This window comes from Bombyx mandarina, chromosome 13, assembly GCF_030267445.1.
Source record: "Bombyx mandarina strain Sakado chromosome 13, ASM3026744v2".
NCBI classification, from domain to species: Eukaryota; Metazoa; Arthropoda; class Insecta; order Lepidoptera; family Bombycidae; genus Bombyx; species Bombyx mandarina.
In genome coordinates, this window is record NC_143220.1 from 14,060,986 (window position 1) to 14,081,462 (window position 20,477).

At 35.8% G+C, this 20,477-nt stretch overlaps 4 protein-coding genes across 7 annotated transcripts; 3 read left to right on the forward strand and 1 right to left on the reverse strand.

Moving 5' to 3' along the window:
- The first annotated feature begins 167 nt into the window (after positions 1 to 167).
- ND-39 (NADH:ubiquinone oxidoreductase subunit 39) lies at positions 168 to 5,783 on the forward strand. Its single transcript, XM_028184872.2, has 7 exons — positions 168 to 410; positions 547 to 740; positions 1,342 to 1,565; positions 1,771 to 1,974; positions 3,612 to 3,773; positions 4,725 to 4,914; positions 5,520 to 5,783. The coding sequence occupies exons 1-7, from the start codon at positions 365 to 367 to the stop codon at positions 5,697 to 5,699; spliced, it is 1,200 nt and encodes a 399-aa protein (XP_028040673.2). The 5' UTR covers positions 168 to 364; the 3' UTR covers positions 5,700 to 5,783.
- Positions 5,784 to 8,370: 2,587 nt separating this feature from the next.
- Positions 8,371 to 10,097, reverse strand: RpS10b (Ribosomal protein S10b). Of its 2 annotated transcripts, XM_028184876.2 has the most exons (3): positions 9,898 to 10,097; positions 8,881 to 9,127; positions 8,371 to 8,433 (listed from the first exon to the last, which is right to left on the reverse strand). In XM_028184876.2, the coding sequence occupies exons 1-3, from the start codon at positions 10,095 to 10,097 to the stop codon at positions 8,398 to 8,400; spliced, it is 483 nt and encodes a 160-aa protein (XP_028040677.1). In that variant the 3' UTR covers positions 8,371 to 8,397. The 2 variants fall into 2 exon arrangements, with proteins under 2 accessions (XP_028040677.1, XP_089588705.1); XM_089732579.1 differs by having other exon boundaries at positions 8,371 to 9,127.
- An 11-nt stretch (positions 10,098 to 10,108) lies between these two features.
- On the forward strand, positions 10,109 to 12,627 carry Sf3a2 (splicing factor 3A subunit 2). Its single transcript, XM_028184875.2, has 3 exons — positions 10,109 to 11,691; positions 11,766 to 12,029; positions 12,223 to 12,627. Exons 1-3 carry the CDS (start codon positions 11,538 to 11,540, stop codon positions 12,588 to 12,590), a joined length of 786 nt encoding a protein of 261 aa, XP_028040676.1. The 5' UTR covers positions 10,109 to 11,537; the 3' UTR covers positions 12,591 to 12,627.
- A 137-nt stretch (positions 12,628 to 12,764) lies between these two features.
- On the forward strand, positions 12,765 to 19,513 carry LOC114250828 (uncharacterized). Of its 3 annotated transcripts, none has more exons than XM_089732577.1 (7): positions 12,765 to 13,674; positions 14,816 to 14,910; positions 15,209 to 15,396; positions 15,880 to 15,998; positions 16,089 to 17,550; positions 18,248 to 18,394; positions 18,950 to 19,513. In XM_089732577.1, exons 2-7 carry the CDS (start codon positions 14,877 to 14,879, stop codon positions 19,172 to 19,174), a joined length of 2,175 nt encoding a protein of 724 aa, XP_089588703.1. In that variant the 5' UTR covers positions 12,765 to 13,674; positions 14,816 to 14,876; the 3' UTR covers positions 19,175 to 19,513. The 3 variants fall into 3 exon arrangements, with proteins under 3 accessions (XP_089588703.1, XP_028040669.2, XP_028040668.2); XM_028184868.2 differs by having other exon boundaries at positions 12,765 to 13,670; XM_028184867.2 differs by lacking the exon at positions 12,765 to 13,674 and adding an exon at positions 14,418 to 14,720.
- The last annotated feature ends 964 nt before the right edge of the window (positions 19,514 to 20,477 follow it).

The window sequence follows — 20,477 nt, forward strand, 5'->3', positions numbered from 1 at the left end:
TATGACCTGGTAACTAAGACCTTTAGGTCAAGTCGTTTTTGTTGAACAATGCCAAAAATATCAATGACAGTATACTGTAATGCGTTCCCTTTAAGCGGTAACCAGTATAGCTAACTGTAAAGAAACGGCTTCGCACTTTACTAAATTGATGTCACCCGTTGCAGTGCTCATAGTGCAAATCGGAACATAGCTTTGACAGGACTGTCACTACTATCATTATTATCAAATGTCAATCTTTTGTCAAATTTTACCTTCGAAATATTCTGAGTAATATTGTATACACACTCGCATTGAGTTTGTCCATTTTAAATGGGAGTATTATCAACTGTATAAATAAGAGCTATCACAATATTTAAGCCATAAAATGGCTGCGATAGCACTAAAAACTCAAGCTACTAGCAAATTACTTCGTGAGTACAGATTGTATTGTTCAATAAATCTGACACGATATTTTAGTCTTACATAATGACATTCAGCTGTTTATGTACAGATAAAAAATGTATAATAAATAATATGAAATTGCGTAAATTTCACATAAAATTTCAGATTTGAATGGGTCTATGAGTGTTGTGTACATCAAAGCCGCTAACTACAGTTCGGATCGTAAACCCAACCTTGCAGCATATAAGCGAGGTACTGGTGGCCGCAGTAGCTTTAACGGCATCGTAGCCACAGTTTTCGGTTGCACCGGATTTGTCGGACGCTATGTGTGCAACAAATTGGGAAAAATTGGTACCCAGGTAAGAACAAATACTTTTGAATCTGAGTCTTCTGCCTATCAAAAATACCAGTACAGCATGCAAATATAAAGAGAATGCGATGTTCGCAAACAAAAATAAATTTTAAATTAAACAGATGTCTAAAGGCAAATATATACGAAATACCATATACGAAAGTATCCATAGAACCAACCTTAAGGATACTCATCTTAATATTTTAATCCATTAATAAATAATCCTTATCTAATGGCCACAAGTTCGAAATTTCTCCTGCATAATTGGTGCAAGGTGGATAAAGGATTCAAGTGTGATGATTAGGGGTCCCATAACCTCTTCAAACCTCGTGAGATATGAGCTCATTTAACAACCTATCTAATCAAAAAAAGAAGATTATTGCCCCTACATTTACTACTCTTAAATATGGATATGGACATAAATAAACATTTTCGCCTTTATGCTATAATTTTTCTGTTCATGTTTTATGCAATAATTCTTTTTTTAAATATACATTTTTTTGTTGAGTGATGTCATGATCACGATCAAAATCTCTACCGGATTAAACATTTTTTGATAAATATATTAAGTGACAGGATTTTTAGATTAACCTGAATATCTATTGCAGTTAATTTTACCATACAGAGGCGATTTCTATGATGCCCAAAGGTTGAAAGTGTGCGGAGATTTAGGCCAGGTCTTGTTTACTCCTTACCATCTCCTTGATGAGGAGTCTATTGCAAAAGCGGTCCGATACTCTAATGTTGTCATCAATCTAGTTGGACGAGATTATGAAACTAAGAATTTCAAATACAATGATGTTCATGTTGATGGCGTAAGAAGAATTGCCAGGTTTGTTTTGTTAACCAAAGATCAAAGAAATATAAAACTAAAATAAAGTCGAACTGTTAATAATAATAACAAAATATTAAATTATAAATATGTTCAATTATTTTGCTTTTAAACAGATTTGAAATAAAATGCATCAGCCATGTGTACTCAGAACTATAGTTTAGTCATGAAATACGATGTTATAATGGATAAATATTTACAACAGAATCTGCAGAGAAGAAGGAGTTGAGAGATTCATTCATCTGTCTTATTTAAATGCTGAAGAACATCCAAAACCTCTTGTCCTGAAGAAACCGTCTGCTTGGAAAATAAGCAAGTATTTGGGAGAGTGTGCAGTCAGAGAGGAATACCCAACTGCCACTATTATCCGAGCATCAGACATCTATGGTTCCGAAGACAGATTTTTGAGGTTAGAATCGAATCACCTAATAATATAGGTCTGTTGCTTTATCTCAAAATATTCTGTCTTTGATTGAGTAAAATTCTTAGTTAAAATTAAAAAAATAAGCTACAATAACAAATATAATAATAACAAAAAGTAATATATGATGAGCTTCCGTTTCTACTGTTCACAATGCTAAAGCGAAGCATCTTAGGTATCGAAGCGAAGCATCTTCTCTTACATCTATTAAAAGCGAGTAGGTGCTCTCAGACTTGAAATGTGGGACAGCTGTACAACAAGGGGTTACAGGAATATTGTTAGAAAATTGCTCAGGTATTTTACGATTTAAATGATTAATTATATTTTTTAGAACTAAATCAACAAGATACTTTTAACAAATGTATACACATACATACATATAAAAATAAATAAAATTCTAAGTCAGTTTTAAGTTATTCTTCAGATCATTCAGTCTCTTCTATATATCCAATTTTCTACCTTATTGTTGAATTCAAAATTCTAAATTCAATGCAGCAGCAATTTGACATTGACATTCACTAGTATCTAAACTTCTAATCACTTGTATTTTAGTATCTAGTGAAATGCTTTTTCCTAGAATTCAAATCAAAGAGCTTTAAACCGAAACAGCGGTAAACGGGGTTTTATAGTAGTTAACTATGCGGCCTCGGAATTATTTCTTCAAACAAGTACTCATCGATACTTCGCGGCTCTATTGTTCCCGAGGAATTCGAAGTCGTCGTGGCCTAACGGATAAGACGTCCGGTGCATTCGTATTGAGCGATGCACCGGTGTTCGAATCTCAGGCGGGTACCAATTTTTCTAATAAAATACGTACTCAACAAATGTTCACGATTGATTTCCACGGTGAAGGAATAACATCTTGTAATAAAAATGAAACCCGCAAAATTATAATTTGCGTAATTACTGGTGGTAGGACCTCTTGTGAATCCGCGCGGGTGGGTACCACCACCCTGCCTATTTCTACCGTGAAGCAGTGATGCGTTTCGGTTTGAAGGGTGGGGCAGCCGTTGTAACTATACATGAGACCTTAGAACTTATATCTCAAGGTGGGTGGCGCATTTACGTTGTGGATGTCTATGGGCTCCAGTAACCACTTAACACCAGGTGGGCTGTGAGCTCGTCCAACCATCTAAGCAAAATTGCTGACATCCATGAGCAACGGTAACCACTCACCATCAAGTGGGCTGTTTGCTCGTCTGCTTACAAGTCGTCTTTTCGCATTAAAGGTGTACAATTTCCTAAAATATTCGAAATTGAGTTAATATGCGGATCATTTGGTATCACCAATATTTTTCTCATAAATACTGTCAAAATAGCGTAGTTTTGTTTTAGTTTTATTTTTTTTTAGTTTACCTATGTTTTGACTACTATTAACAAAATTAATACATAATTTTATCCTACTTTAAAAGCCAGATAATGTAACTGGTAAAAAATAAAAAATAAATGTTGCATAGATGATTAATATTAAAAATATCACATGTTAAACCTTTAAAACACTCTCCTGTAAAATTAGTAAGTTTTGAGATTATACAGTTTTAATGCGAGAAGACGAAGTGTCACCGTCATGTCGTGGATGTCGACGGGCCTACCGAACTATACCGATATACTGCAACTATTTTCAGGTCATTAGTTAATAAGATGCGATCTCACAGCAACCTGATGCCCCTCTATAAAAACGGACTAGCGACTGTGAAACAGCCTGTGTTTGTGTCGGACGTCGCTCAGGGTATCGTGAACGCCGCGCGCGACGACGACACTAAATGTGAAGTCTATCAAGCCGTTGGGTGAGTTCCATCTTAAATATTAAACGCAGAATACAAATAGTTTACAATTACAGCAGTCTTGTTTTCTGGTTTGAAGGATGAGCTATACTCTATTCCAATTACAAAGTCCCTTTTGAAACTTCTTAGAACGTAACACTGGTCACTCACATGCGCACGAATACACAAACCCGCAAGTGTAGGACGACATTTGCAAATGATTATGCAAAGTTTTCGCTGCATTCGTGGTTTTCCAAGCTGTGTCGGTTTTTTAACAGACATCAAAGCGCGCGAACCGCGAACCTTCGCGTAGTCTCCCACACATTCGTGTGACCAGTTGCGCCCAGGATTGCGAAGGCAACGGACGTTTCGCTATTTTCATAGATCGTGACGTCTACAGTGTAGCGTACCTTCATCAAAAGAAATCTCATAAAAACAGCATGGCTGTTAATGATATCTGGGAAAGAATTCAAAACTCTTTTTCTCTTCAATGTTCTATTGACGAATTAAAAAGGAGGAGAAATTCGTGAGACATTCGTAAACAAGTGTAGGAGGAAGCGCAAACGGGTTCGCAAATTGAGTACTGAACCCATTTGCACAGCCGCTAAGTTTGCGAATGAATGTTTGACGGCCACTCACATGCGCGCATAACTCTTTACGTTTCGCATAATTTGAAATAATAATAATTTTTTGTTCATGGTCGTAAATATCATTTAAAAAATACACAATGAATCTAAATCATTATACAATTAATTCACACATACAAGAACATAATAGTAACATCTGTCTCATGGGACTTCGTAATTAGAATAACTGTTATACTAAACAATTAAGACTAAGACCTCATTACTCAAGGTTTTTGGCGACATTCATGCTATGATGTATCGGCTCCAGTAACCACTTAACACCATGCGCGGCGTGAGTTCGTTCAAAACAAAAACAAAAAAAACGTTACAATCCTTAATGTGTTTTCAGGCCAAAACGCTACTTACTTGCCGATTTGGTTGATTGGTTTTACAAACTAATGAGGAAGGACGAAAAATGGGGTGGATACATTCGCTACGACATGAAGTACGACCCGATACTGCCCCTGAAAGTTGCTTTGGTTAACGCCATTTCACCAGCTTATCCACTCGGAAATCTTCACTGGGAAGGAATTGAAAGGGTAATTAAAATTAACTTATCTGATACAATCAAAATATATATCTTCTATATATGATTAGAATATTTGGTTTATCCGGATGACTTGAACCCTGTCATGTTTCAGGAAATCTATACTAATATATAAATCTACAGTGGTTTTTACGGCAGTTCCGTTATAACTACTGGACTGTGCATCCGATTGACTTGAAACTTGGTATCCATGTAGAAAGTACATGTACTTACTGGATAGGCTAATATTTATATTAGTGTTGGACTCCCTACACCAGTTGCGGGGGCGTTAATGATGAGAATTTTTGTGGGGGTGAGAAATAATGTTAATTTTAAATGCCCAGCGAAGCGGACGGGTACAGCTAGTATTTCATAGTATTACCAACGTTAGACGGGTGTCGCACGAATAATGTCTGCAAATCAATATTCTGAAAAACATTATCATTAAATGATAATGACAGCGTGGCTGTACGGCCCTATTAATAAATTTAAATTTAACTATAGATGTAACTAAAATTTTCACTCCTTTCTGTGAAACGCAGCGCATATCACACAAAATACGCTTTGAATTTTCAGACATTGTAAAAAGTCGAAATAATGTAATGGTTTGAATTACAGGAAGCTACTTCAGATAATGTGGTGATCGGCGTGCCCACCCTTGAGGATTTGGGCGTCACCTTGACGCACATGGAAGACCAGGTGCCATGGGAACTGAAACCTTTTCGCGCCCATCAGTACTACATGGATCGGCTTGGAGAGTTCCCGAAACCAGACCCTCCACCAGTTTACTCAGCTTGAATTGTTTTTATAAATAATAGCTACCTCTTGAATAAACATTATGAGCGTGTAGACAAAGTTTAATAAATTACGTTCATAAAACAATTATGCTTTGGATTTTATTAAGTAACTAGCGACCCGCCCTGGCTTCGCTTCGAGGACTGTAATTTATTATTGATCTTATTGAATATTCTTTTATACAAATCTGGTCCTGACAGTAACAAACACATTAAAAAAGAACGTAGGTAATAAACAAAAAATCTAATCTTTCGTCTTCTTAAATTAATGGTCCACTGTATTGGCGATAATGGCTTACAAATAAACGATAGTTATATGATAAACATTTCCATTTTACATAATATGGTATAAGTAACTCAAACGGTTTTTACGACGCACTCAAAAATAGCTCGCACATGGCAGTTTTTTCTCTTTTTATTTGACACTTAGCATTTTGGGTAATTCGCACAACATTTTTATAAATTACTAGCTAACCCGGCAGACTTCGTAGTGCCTCAATCGATAAACAAAAGACCTAAGCTTTTGTATAAAATTAACTTAAAACAAACCAAAGAAATCCGTACGACGGGGGGGACATCAAAGGAAAAACAAAATTGTTATTTTTATTTAATTCCAAGCATTTTCATATTTATCTACCTTTTAAACCTTCTCTGGACTTCCACAAATAATTCAAGACCAAAATTAGCCAAATCGGTCCAGCCGTTCTCGAGTTTTAGCGAGACTAACGAACAGCAATTCATTTTTATATTATAGATAGCCTATGTTACTCTTTTTATTTATTTTTTTATTGCTTAGATGTGTGGACGAGCTCACAGCCCACCTGGTGTTAAGTGGTTACTGGAGCCCATAGACATCTACACGTAAATGCGCCACACACCTTGAGATATAGTTCTAAGGTCTCAGTATTGTCACAACGGCTGCCCCACCCTTCAAACCGAAACGCATTACTGCTTCACGGCAGAAATAGGCGGGGCGGTGGTACCTACCCGTGCGGACTCACCAGAGGTCCTACCACCTGTCAAACTGTCATATATAATTATTTCGAATCCACAGCATTTTTTGAGCTAAAGCTTAAAAAATTACTTCCACACAGCTTTTCATCCCCCCCTTTCAACCCTTTACCTTTATCCCCCCTTACCTTTTTCGCATTAAAAATTCATTAACATTAAATAGTCATCATGTCTTTTCTGACGCTCTAGACTATCTGTGTACCAAATTTCATTTAAATCGGTTCAGTAGTTTCGAGCTTTTGGCTTGAAAGCGCGACAGACAGACAGTTACTTTCGCAATAAAATATTAGTATGGTTAATAATTTTTTTAAAACTGTAAAATTGCTTTGTATACGTATGTAGTGTTTGAAGCCCACAAGGCAAAGCACGTGGTGTACACGTATCGACCACCCTTATATTTGAAACTACATTCCAAAGAATATTCAACGCGAGTTCACACGACTTTTATAACGAAGGGCTAATGTCTTACAAAAATCAAACCCACAAAACTTGCAAATTATTGGTACCTAGTAGGTCATATTTTAAACCACCCAACATCCTAGCTCTTCGTTCCTAGATCTAAAGTTTTTCTTGTATTCTGAAATACTGTAAAGGCAATGTACAACGAATCATGCCAACCACTAGCTTTTTTTTTACCTTTGCTGATAACCTTGAGAGGCTATTTCAGCTTCGCCCTAACATATGCGAGCTCACGGGGCTCAAACCGGAGTGTTGCTAACACTGACCCTAGTAAGAGCAGTGCTTCGCAGAATCTACCACTGGATCGGAAACGCGACCCACTGAGAAGATCCGGCGAGAAACTCAGTGGGCTGTGTCTATGAATTAATTCGCTCGTCGAGCCCTTCGTCACAAGCGACGGGTTCGACGAGCTATCCGGTAGTAGATTCATTCGCGAAGCAATTGCTCTTGAGTTGTTAGGTCTCCTTCGGAGGCGCTCGGGCAGTTGTTAGCAAATCCCACCCCTCTTGGCTGAGCCTTTGCTCGCCCACCTGTCCTGGTGAAACTGGAAAGGCCTTCGGGCCACCAGTAATCTCTCAATCATAAAAAAAAAAAAAAAAAAAAAATGATTCGACGAGGACGGTGATCGGGCAATCACTAGAATAAGCTCACGGTATATTATGCAAGAATCACTAATCACATCAATGAGGCAGTTAAGTACTATTATATTGCTTACAAGAATTGAGAAGGAACTCACACTAGTTTCTTAACATGCTGAATGCTGTGGCCCACCAATGGGCCTAGTGTACTATACCATTCAGGCCAAGCCAAAATCAGGGAATTAGTAATTTTTATCAACTTCAATTCGATAATTTGCACGGAAGGTAACAATTAGCGACTTTTAGCGCCAGTTCTTAAGACATTTTAAAATAACTAAAACTTTCTATTGGATTTGAAAACAAAGACATTTGGCTCAGTTAAAGGCCTCGCGGCTCACTTCCGTACGCGATTTGTTTTATAGCTGCAAGCTGTAGCTTGTTTACGTAGGTTACGTGTGAAGTGTTTACGTACGAACTCTCAAGAGGCTCACAGGTGACCCTCATGGCCCGAATGGTTCAGTAAGATAAGGCTCAGCAGACCATCATTGCACTTTCAGATACAATCAGATATTATGAAATGTATATTTAAATACAAAACTTAGTTCCATACAAAAAAACACCATTGACTTATTTTAAGTTTTTTTATTGCTTAAATTATGAAGCAGGCCTGCCACGTCCATAGCCTCCCTTCTGCAAATAGAAATATTCTTTTTGAATAATTTAGGCAATTAATATTTAAATATAATAAAACACAAAGCAACAAAACTGGTTTCACACATGCTTTCTTCTCAACAAAACAAGCAAATTTCGTTGGTTTAACCCGATGGGACCTGTAGTTATGTGATAAAACATATTTCAGGATTGTTTCAGATCATAAAATATTGTCACAGACCCTCTTAAAAAGTCTAAAACTTTTTCGAAAAGAGTACCAGGTAATCCAACATATTTAGTTAATATTCATACAATACAACCAGTTCAAACACATTAATGAAGATTTACAAAAATAAATTTGTATTTTCATATTATAAGCATGTCGGATAACAGGAGAAGATTTTACTGAAGTCTACTGTATGTTTCAGGTGCTTGTAACTTTTCAATCCAGTCTACAATTAACAGGCACAACAATATCGGACTTACAAATTCAAGATCAGCTGAGCCTGGACCAACGTCAGCCTTTTTATCATGAGGTGCAACACCAGGGGCAGCAGGAGTACGTCTGTATGCAGATCTGTCCTCAGCAGAGCGGGCTGGGGCATCAGGACGACCAACAGGGCCACGACGTACTGTCTCTGTACGTACTGAGCGCTTAAGTGTTGCAGGCACAATTTCAGGAGGAAGGTGCAAGAATATTCTCAAGTATTCAATACCCTCATTGGTTAGGTACCTGAAGAAAATTTTTAGAAAAAATATTTATAAAAATTAAGGTTAGACAAAGAAATAGTAGATTTTATTTAGTGCCCAGATGTGTTTAAAGGTCACTAGAGCCCATAAATATAAACAAGAATGCCATTTGCCTTAAGACATGAGCTCAACTTTATAGTGCAACAGGTGTCCCCCTCCCCTCAAACTGGAACCCAGATGAAGTCGTAATACAAAATACCCCAATACCAGTAGAGATCAGATTGAACACTTAGAGAACACCAATATCCATTTTTCACTAAAACCTTAGTTGCAATTTATGAAATCCAGAAGAGATGCAGTGTTGATATTATGGGTTGACACCACACAAGACACAATATGAGAATTAAATAATCCATTGAAAAGGTAAGTGATCTAAACAAAAATGTCTAAAATCAACAACATCAGATGTTTAAAGGTTAGTATTTCTCTGAAGGTAAGCAGCTTTTTTTTCAGATTCGTCATTTTGGTTGACAAAAAAAAAGTTATTAGTGAAATTAATTTGATGCGCCAAACAATTCATATTATAATTAATGTGTACTCTATTGCACACCTAAACAACAGACATTGATTGACAGATATAAGTTAATCTCAATATTTAACATTCTCAACAAATTGTTAAAAGGTATAAAATATTAGTGTTTATATTAAATTAGTGTAGTTGATACAGAATTCTATGAGAATCGTATCATTACATTAAATGTATGAAAATTACGACAAATAATAGACAACACATGAAACATAATAAATATCTACCAGTAAAAGTGCCTCCAGGCAAACTGTTCTTTAACATAACCTCTGGACTTGAGTGATTGCATAGCTTTGATAACTTGGAGGTTAGGAATCTTCTCTAGTTCAGTATGCTTCGGTGCATGATAGTCTTTTTTGGCTACCATGACTCCCTCTTTAAAGAGGTACTCATAAATAGCAACACGGTTTTGTTTGGGCATCAACATCTTGAAAGCCGCCTAAAACAACAAATTATTGGGTTAAGACATACAAGTGAAAAAAACGTAGCACTTCTTGAAATATATTCATCACAAGATTACGCAATAACTTTTTTCTTCACTTATAACACTTATAATAAGTAATATGCACTGATTAATGTATTTAAGATCGATTTTATAAGAAAAACTGTACTACCTGTAGGCTAACTTAACACAGAAAAGAGCAAGGGGATTGAAGAGAAGTTTGTTGAAAGCTGTCAACTGTCAAATAGCAATCAATCGACAAATCATGAACTTTGAATTCATACAGCCAAATCTTTTGTAGGGAAGACATAATATGAATATTAACTGAAATGTAAAATTGGAATGAATGGAATGAAATGACTAAAGGAAACGAAATTCAATGAGATGTTGTGTGTGTGTTTATATGAGCGCGCGTGTGCATGCATGTGTTAAAGTGAGTTTCGTCGAAATGAGGTTATTTCATTTAATTTCATTGAACACCTACAAATGTTTTACATCCATGTTGTTTTATTTCCATTAAATGAGTCGACTATTATCAAAGCCGGCAATGTGACTTTTGGACAATTATTGGTAAATCAGCAAAACGAATTATTGACTTTGTATTCCATTGGCAGTCACAAAACTCTTCTGAACGACATCTTAGATAAATAACAGGTTAAGTATTAACTTTTATTTAATGCCGGTTTTGAACCGTATACTTTGAAGGAGACGATTATATTCAAATCAATCTGTATTGACATATCAATAATATTTTTTTGTCCAAATGAACAGATTGTCACCTTTGATAATAGACGACTCAAATAGTCTCCGACTAACTTTTCATACTCGTACAAGAGACATACTTTAAGCGCTTACTACAGCAGATTTTGCTTGTAGTCAACATATCGTTTGTAGTAGCATAAAAAATGAAGAAAATTGATCAGTTCATTTACTTTCATCCCAATTGATTAAAGTCTCAGATTACAGATTCCGTTTCGTTTCGATTCATGTCATGCTTCTTAATAATCAACTTCATTTCATTTCATAATATCATTTTTCATTTACCATTACTTAATGGTAGTTTTCCAATTACAGAGCATAATGCGACTCAGTGACGCACAATGCCGAATTATGCTAAAGCTTAGTTGAGCATTATGCCGCATAATGTGCTCTTGTGCTGTAATTGGAAAACGGCCCATATAGAGAAAAGTTTTCATTAAAATTAAAATAAGACTTGACCTAAAGGTCTTAGTAACCAGGTCATAAAATCCCTTAAAAAAAATCAATTCATGTCATCAAATGTCATGTTAGGTTACAAGGTTAGGTTTGTAGATTAATTACAGAGCAGATTACAAATTTCAATTTAATTTAATGTCAATGTTTAACTACTTTGTCAACTGGACAATTAATATTTTAAGCTTAAAATAAGTGTTACTTTTAATTAAAATGGATTTTCAAAATCGCCCTGGCGGTAAAACTGGTGGAGGAGGTGTAGCGTCATGGTCGGAAAGTAACAGAGACCGGCGGGAGAGATTACGACAGCTTGCACTAGAAACAATAGATTTAAACAAAGATCCATATTTTATGAAAAATCATTTAGGTGAGTAATAAACGTTAGTTATAACTTCAACATGTTAACCTCGTTCACTTCACAAACGTAAACTTCATTTTTAGGGTCCTATGAATGTAAACTTTGTTTAACCCTGCATAACAATGAGGGAAGTTATTTGGCTCACACGCAAGGGAAGAAACATCAAGCCAATTTGGCACGTAGAGCTGCAAAGGAAGCCAAAGAAGCGCCTCAACAGCTTGCCCCGGAAAAACCTAGAATTGAACCTAAGAAATTTGTGAAGATAGGTAGACCTGGTTACAGAGTAACAAAACAGAAAGATCCTGAAACTGGACAGCAGAGCTTGCTCTTCCAAGTAGATTATCCAGGTACAGTCATTTCAATGATTATGAAAAGTGAAATTGAAATAAAAGTAGTTTAAATAGGTTTTCTTTTACAGTTATTATATTTCTAATCTTTTACTCTTTAAAATTTATTTTAAGTCATTTAGATGAAATAATTCTTATTAACCATACTAAAAAGAGGAACAGATATTCAAATGCTGTGTAATATTTTTTTTAGAGATTGCAGAGGGTGTTATACCTAGACATAGATTTATGTCTGCTTATGAACAGAAGATTGAGCCTCCAGACCGCAGATGGCAGTATTTGTTGTTTGCAGCAGAGCCTTATGAAACTATTGCATTTAAAGTCCCTAGCAGAGAAGTTGAAAAGCATGATTCAAAATTCTGGACTCATTGGAACAAGGACACAAAGCAGTTCTTTTTGCAATTTGCATTTAAGATGGATCAGTTACGCATGCCTCCCCCCCATCCCAAAATGTGGGAGGGTCATAGCATGAGGTTGCCTCCACCTCCTGGAGCACCGATGTTGGGAGTACCACCGCCACCACCATTATTACCAGTGCCCCCACCACCACCCTCTATGTAATTAGTTGATATTTTTCCAATAAAGTTTTTGACATACATTTAATTTAATTTAATTAATTAACACTCTTTTCTGTTCAATTATGGTCTTTTTGTACTTTAATGTCAAGATGTTTTTAAACGAAAATACAAAAATTTCCAATATACATAAAAAAATGTTATTGCTAACGATTGTGTCTTGACTTCAATTCCTCTAATAGGTCACCAGTAAGTAACCCTTAATGCCATGTAGGATGTGAGCTTGCATTCCAAATAGTCTTTTGATACCTACTTTGAGTTTGTAGGAAGTGTGACTAGCATAATAATGTAGCTTTTAGGAATGCGTTGGGTATCTTATCCTCTTGACCATGATGACTTTTCTTAAGAATCCTTAGTAGGAACATATTACTTCAGTCCTGGGTTTACTTAGTTCTACCTCCTTGGTGTGTTTAAATGTCATAAAAAAAGTGTTTAGAATGGTAATAAAAAAGGAGTTTTTCATTAAAAGATATATATATATATGTCATAACTATGATAAAAGCTTTTTCTTTTCAATTTCGTACAAATATCTCAATTCCAATTTTAACAACTTATCTTTGTCTATGTCTTTTACAAATCGTTTTTCACAAGCTTATGGTCGCAAGTTAATAATCTTACCCCGTCCTTATGGTACTAATTAAATAGTAATAACTACTAAATAAATAAAATAAAACTCAGCGTTGGTAAAATGAACATGAATGGGCAAAATTTGATGTAGCCATTTTAATAATAATCATTCTTGCTTGACTACCTATAGGTTCTTTTCAAATAAACAACTAATACACCTCGCAAACTCACTATCTTTTTTTTTTCGGCGCGGAGGCCGAACCTCCTACGAGGTTCCCGCGCCTTGGGGGCGCGCGGGGTATGTGGGACTTGACGATCTGCAAGGTGTTGGGAGCAGACCGCGGGCCCAAGGAATTTTAGGGCTCTACTGCACTAAACGACTCCCCTGCACTCTTACACCCGACGTCCGATCTCCGTCCGGGGTCAAAACCCGTCAGAGTAGGGGGTTCCCGCGGTCAACACTACAACTAGACACGTGGCGCCACAACATAACACAAATGTAGGTAATTACAATTTTACATTTTTTTTCTTACCTAAGCTGATATTCTCTCAAGACCATATCAGCGTCACCGACCGAGTAGGTGAGCTCGCGAGGCTCAAACCTGACGTTGTTGCTAACCCGAACCCTCGAAAGAGCCGTGCTTCGCAGAATCTACCACCGGCTCGGAAACGCGACCCACTGAGAAGATCCGGTGAGAAACTCAGTGGGCTGTGTCTGTGGGTTAATATACTCGCCGAGCCCTTCGACGGGTTCGACGAGAACGATGACCGGTGCTTGGAGTACCTGCACCGTTGGTGGATCGGGAGGATCCGAGATGACGTGTTTTGGGTGACGTCGACTGTTTACCATTCGGTCCGCAGGATCAGGAATGTATTTACCGGCGGCCACGACGGGAGGGAGAAGAGAGGATTTATCGAAATGGAATATTACATAAACAGTACCGGAATCAACTGTAATTCAATTCAAAATACATATTATCTATATAATTGCATCCCCCATCGGCCGTTTCTCCCACCTATTCGCTCGTAGCCTAAGGGGCTATTCTAACTGCTCGCCAATGACGCTGCCTTATTGACGCTAATTCTAACTTAAGCACGTTAAAACGAAATTCGAAATGTTGCAGATAAAAATTATGAACTCTTTAGTTAAATATTTTATAACATAAAAAAATTAATTTCAAATTTTGGTGCTGCCACGCAGTATTTTATGCCCTATCCATAGATTATACACTTAATATGGCCCTATCAAAGGATTATGCCCTATGTATGTGTAATGTAAAGTGAATTCAAAATCAAACAGTCGAATAATTTGACTTAGATTTCTGATTTTAAATCTCGTTTATTGTTTAAAATCGATGATTCTGCGTGGCACGGAACGTATTTTAACGGTTCGTTGCAGCTGTTCGTTTGTTGAATAGATATTATTGTTTATTATTACCAAGCGTCAATGCATAAAACCAACCGTCCAGTTTCCCGCGCCACATCGCAGTTCTGTTCAGTTCTCGGTTTCGGTCCAAGTCAAATTCCTTCTCTTAACTTTATAAGCTAGGTATTATAATTAACTGTCCATATATTAAACAGTTAATTATATACATATGTAATACGAAATCAATTTTATTCATTAATAATTTAACACATTAACAGATCGTTCTCGTCGTTCCGGAAAACTATTTCCGAAGAACGCGATTCTTCAAATATATTCAGCATGTTTTCAAAAGCTAAGCGGTTTGAACCACTTGGTAAGTTTATTCACTACAGTTTAATAATGAATAGAACTAATAAACTTTCCACATTTAACGGCCCCCGGATACGATTTTCTACTATACCATGGGCACTGGAAACACATTTATGAGTCAAGAATATGTATCACGAATAAACAAAGTTACTGACTCAGACTGGGAATCGAACTTGGACCCGGTAGTAGAGCGATCCAACCTACCAAGCTAGACCAGCGAGTGTGATAAATGTACTGTAATTTATTTTGTTAAAGCCACAAATTTATTGATTCCTGTTTCTAAAAGTGCTTTAAAATTCCAGTTGCTCAGAAAAATCAAAAGAAGACAAATGTACATAAGAAATTAGATAGTGAAAGTACTAAAATTAATACAAAGACATCATCAAGTTTGTGCAAAAGTCGCAGTAACACACTCAATTCTATTAGACCAGTCGATGGGCAGTCTCAATGTAGTAGTGTCCAAAGTAGCAAATCATTAAAATTTGCCACAGTAAGTATTGTTTAAACTTTTTTACATTGTGTTTTTATTGCTAGTTCCCTGTTTGGGACAAACATGTAAATACCACATACTTGGCCTGCTCCTTTGCAAAATTATTATAAATTTCTTCTATGAGTAGATAGCTTTATGGTACTATATCATGTTTGCGAGAAGCTGGAATAGCCCCTTAAACTACCAATAAATACATAGGGAAAAAAGGTACTGTCAGCATTATTTAAATGCTCAATATTAATTGTAGTAATTGTAACATTAAATGCCCTAGCTCATGTACTTATTCACTGCATTTAAAAGAATTTTTGGCAATGAGCTAGGTAGTAATTCTTTTTTAACTTAGTGACAATATTACCACATTACTGTGCACATACAGTTGTGGGTTTCAGTCTTTATAATGAAATGTATGAAAAAGCCATCAATTACTGTGTATAAAATATGTACATACATAATATAAATTATAAGCGAGTTCATTAATTTCAGCCCAAAGCTTTCAAAATTACCAAAGCTCCTAACAGCAGCATTAAGAAAACATTAACATGTCCCAAAAATAAAATATTACCACAGGATGAATTAGTTCAAGCACAAGATGTTGAAATAAGGTGAGTCTTGTAAATAATTATTTCAATTAGCTGATAAATTCACTTGATCTTAAAATTTATTTAGTATAATTAAATACTATTTTATTTCAGAAATAAGGACCAAACCATATGTGAGTATAACAAGCAAATAGAAGATTACAAAAATGAGATAGCTCAACTTCAAGAAATTTTAAAAGAACTTGCAACTAAATTTAGGCAATCTCATAACAATATTGATTTCAATGAAATTGACAGAAAACTTTCTAAGCTTAGAATTAATAACACAAATTGCCACACGGAACATAATGCTGTTCAAGGTACAGACACTGAGAAAGTTTCTGCCATGATAAATGATATGAGAAGTAGGATTATTGAACTTGAAAAAAAATGTGAAGCACTTGACAATGAAGTGTATGATAAGCAGATGGAATTGTCATCACTGGAAGAAGTGATCACTGTAAGAGATAGTTTGTGTAAAGATTTACAAGAAAAATTGACAAACAATGAATTAACATTAGCTGAAACACAGCAGAGATTGGAGATGGTTAAGGGACACCATGCTTTGGCACTGGTAGCTAATGAAAGTATCAGGAGAGAGTACAAAATAGAATTGGAAGCTCTAAAGACTAAATTGGATGAAGAAAAACAAGCCATTATCAGTAAATGTAAAGTTGATCAAGAAAATCTTAAAACAAAACATAATGCATCAATTGAATCCTTGAAAAACCAAATGTTAAAAGAGAAATGTGAGGCTTTAGAACAACTCCATAGTCAGTTGATTATTAAAGAACAGGAAATGAAAGCGAAACTTGAACAAATTGAGGAATCTGCTAGTGAAAAACTTAAAATATGTGAAATACAGTTTGAGGAGCGGAGCCAAAGCATTCAAGAGCATTGCTCGCAGCAAGAGAAAACTATACAATATTTGGAACAAGAGATAAAAGAGTTAAAATATTCTTTAGATTTAACCAACAATCAGAATTCAGATTTGAAACAGGAATTGAACAATTTGAAAAATTGTAAAGATGAATTGTCAACTGAAAAGTTTAATTTTATTGAAGAAATAAAGACTTTAAAAGATGAGCTAATTGAGAAAACTATTAATTATGAAAATGAAAAGAATAAATTAAATCTTGCAGTGGAAAAAGCTATCAAAGAGAAAAACAAATTTGAAACATCTTTGTCAGTAACAAGAGATATTGTACACGTTTTAACATTGCGATTGCGAGAATCTGACAGTGAATTAGAACAATTGGAAGACCAAGTACAGATGTTAACAAGTGCAAAAGAAGTGTTAGAAAATGAATTAACTACGTATAAAAATACTCTAAACAACACTGTCAGAGAGTGTGATGAGTATAAAGAAGCACTAGTTAACATTCTAAAATCAAAAGCAGCCCTTACCAAAGAACACACTCGTATTATGGAACATAATGTTACCTTAATAGAAAGTTTACAAAATGTCGAGAAAGAAGCATACAGAGAACTTGGAACCATAAAAAATGAACTCATTGAAGATGTTGAGCTATTGAAAAAGGAATCAAATTCACAAATTAAATTTCTTCGAGAAGAGGTATATTTATTTAGTATAAATAGGCTGCAGAATAAAGCATATGTCGCCTTTTCGCATTAAAAGTGTACAATTTCCAAAAATATTCGAAATTGAGTTAATATGCTTAAACATTGGGTATCACCAGTATTTTTCTCATAAATACTGTCAAAAGAGCGTAATTTAGTTTTAGTGTTTTTTTTTAGTTTACCTATGTTTTGACGATTATTAACAAAATTAATACATACGTTTATCTTACTTTAAAAGACATGATGTAACTGGTAAAAAAAAAATTGTTGCAAATATGATTAATATTAAAAAAATTACATGTTAAACCTTTAAAACACTCTCCGGTAAAATTAGTAAGTTTTGAGATTATACAGTTTTAATGCGAGAAGACGATGTGTGAGTCGACTATTATCAAAGCCGGCAATGTGACTTGGATAATTATTGGTAAATCAGAAAAACGAATTATTGACTTTGTATTCCATTGGCAGTCACAAAGCTCTTCTGAACGACATCTTAGATAAATAACAGGTTAAGTATTAACCTTTATTTAATGCAGGTTTTGAACCGTATTCTTTGAAGGAGACGATTATATTCAAATCAATCTGTATTGAAATATCAATAATTTTTTTTGTCCAAATGCACAGATTGCCACCTTTGATAATAGACGACTCGTGTGTATTACAAAAAAATATTAATAATTACACTTTTCAAGGTCGAGAAAAAGCGTGTATTGTGCGAAATGGCTACAGAGCATGCAGGCCAGGCCACTGCGGCCGCAGAACAATCACGAGTGTTGCTCGCGCAAGCCGCTGCGGATTTGTCGCGCTTAGAGAATGAAAATGAACGATATCAGCAACAGGTAAAATATATTAGCCAGGTGGCATTTTTGAAAAACCTCGTTGTTAGATTAATTAGTTAGCTACTACTTTTCAAGGCTTTTAAGTAAAATTAGGATCGTTAAAAAAAAAAGTGTGTGTGTCCGCTCCGACGCACGACTGGAGTTTACTGGATATAAAAAATTAAACGAAACAATACGAGAAATAGTTCTATATTACGACAACACGATACACTACAGATTATGAACAAATTAACGAGACACAAAACAAACGACTAACAAATATATGAAAATACAATAATGAGAGAAACGCGCGATCAGTACGAGGCTTTGTGGCGGACTGCCGGCGCATGTACTAGCATGTCACACGAAATGCGCATAACGCATTTCGTGTGACATGCTAGTACGATTTTGGTCCCCATAATTTTCATACCCCGGGCCTATATATGTAAATCGATTCTAAAGGAGTAAACTCCAATAATTTGGCAATCCTCGACCATCTTCTGGTTTGGCGACAATTTTTGTGGTTTATCTTCTTATTTTGGTTAAAAAAAATCAAGGATAATACTAACTTTTCAGATACAAGATCAGCAATCATTGGTTGTCGAATTATCACTGCTGCGCCAAGAAAATGAAGAATTGACAATGACTGTTGCTAAACAATCTTCCATTATTGACAAGTTGAAAAAAGATTTGGAACAATCTCAATACACTCCGAAATCTCCATCAGTTTTACGAAAATCACTCAAAGTCGGCAAAGAAAATATGCAAACAATATCTCCATTGAGAGAACGAAATCTTTAATCTATTTTTTTCTTTATTATTTATCTAACTTATTTTTATTTCCATTATGACTTCAAAATTTATTAATGTTAAGAAAAACTCAAAAATATTTTTATCTACCTACTCAATGTGTAATTTATTAATCGACCTGTTTTAAACTAATATTAGAGGCGTGTAAAAACTACACTTATGTAGGAAAAGTTTTTTATTTATTTATTATAGTTACAAGCTATTTATCGAAAAATGTGTTTTGTTTGTCAATTGTGCCTTTATAGACTGCATTAGCTTAAAATTAAGTTTTTATTTGTTAGTTTAATTTATTTGGTGTGATAAATTATTAAAAAACTAGTTGTCATTTTATTTTATTCTAATCATTTTTATTCGTATATTAATGTTTTTGAAATTCCATCCAATGAATACGACCAAAACGCAGCCATATTACCAGGATCAAAAGGGATCGCCTTTCCGGCACCACTCCGGTAACTTCATTTCCTCTATAAAAATCTTTGGTCACCCAATGGCCTGACTCTCCAAGTATCTAGGCGTCACCCCAGACAGAGTGATGATATTCGGCACCCACAACGAAATAGTACGCGACCGACCCGCGTCCTACTCGATCTACTCTACCCCATGATCTGCAAGCGAAGTAAATTGCCCCTTCGTAACATGGTGACTACAAAATTTGCATATGTTCCGTCATGACTTATGTTTTTTTTTTTTTTTATTGCCCTTGTAGGCAGACGAGCATACGGCCCACCTGATGGTGAGTGGTTACCGTTGCCCATGGACTTCAGCAATACCAGGGGCAGAGCCAAGCCGCTGCCTACCGCTTAATACTCTCCACAAGCCTCGTTTGAAGAAGGACATGTCATAGCGCTCGGGAAACACCGTGGAGGGGAGCTCATTCCATAGCCGGATGTAAGTGTAGTGTTCGCCCAAGCGCTCCGTATTCTACATTATCATCAAGTCTTCGAATATCGTTTCTGCAATACAGCAGCTGTGGTACATAAAAAATTACGATCTTCATGACATTCTAAATTTAGAACTAGTAAGCATAGATTATACACTTAATCTAGAAAGTATCTTAAGGTAGCGGCAGAATGCTATCGCAACAACGCGGCGGGACGCGATAACCCATTTATCGTGGCCATTGCTAATTAGATATTCGATCAAGGCGACGGGACTACGTAAAGTCGCCGTCGACCGAAACATGTCTTGGTGCATTCTCCAATTCCTGAATTCGACGAGCGAACTAAGCCGTAGACATAGCCCAGTTTGAAGTCGTCGTGGCCTAAAGGATAAGAACGTCCGGTGCATTCGTGTT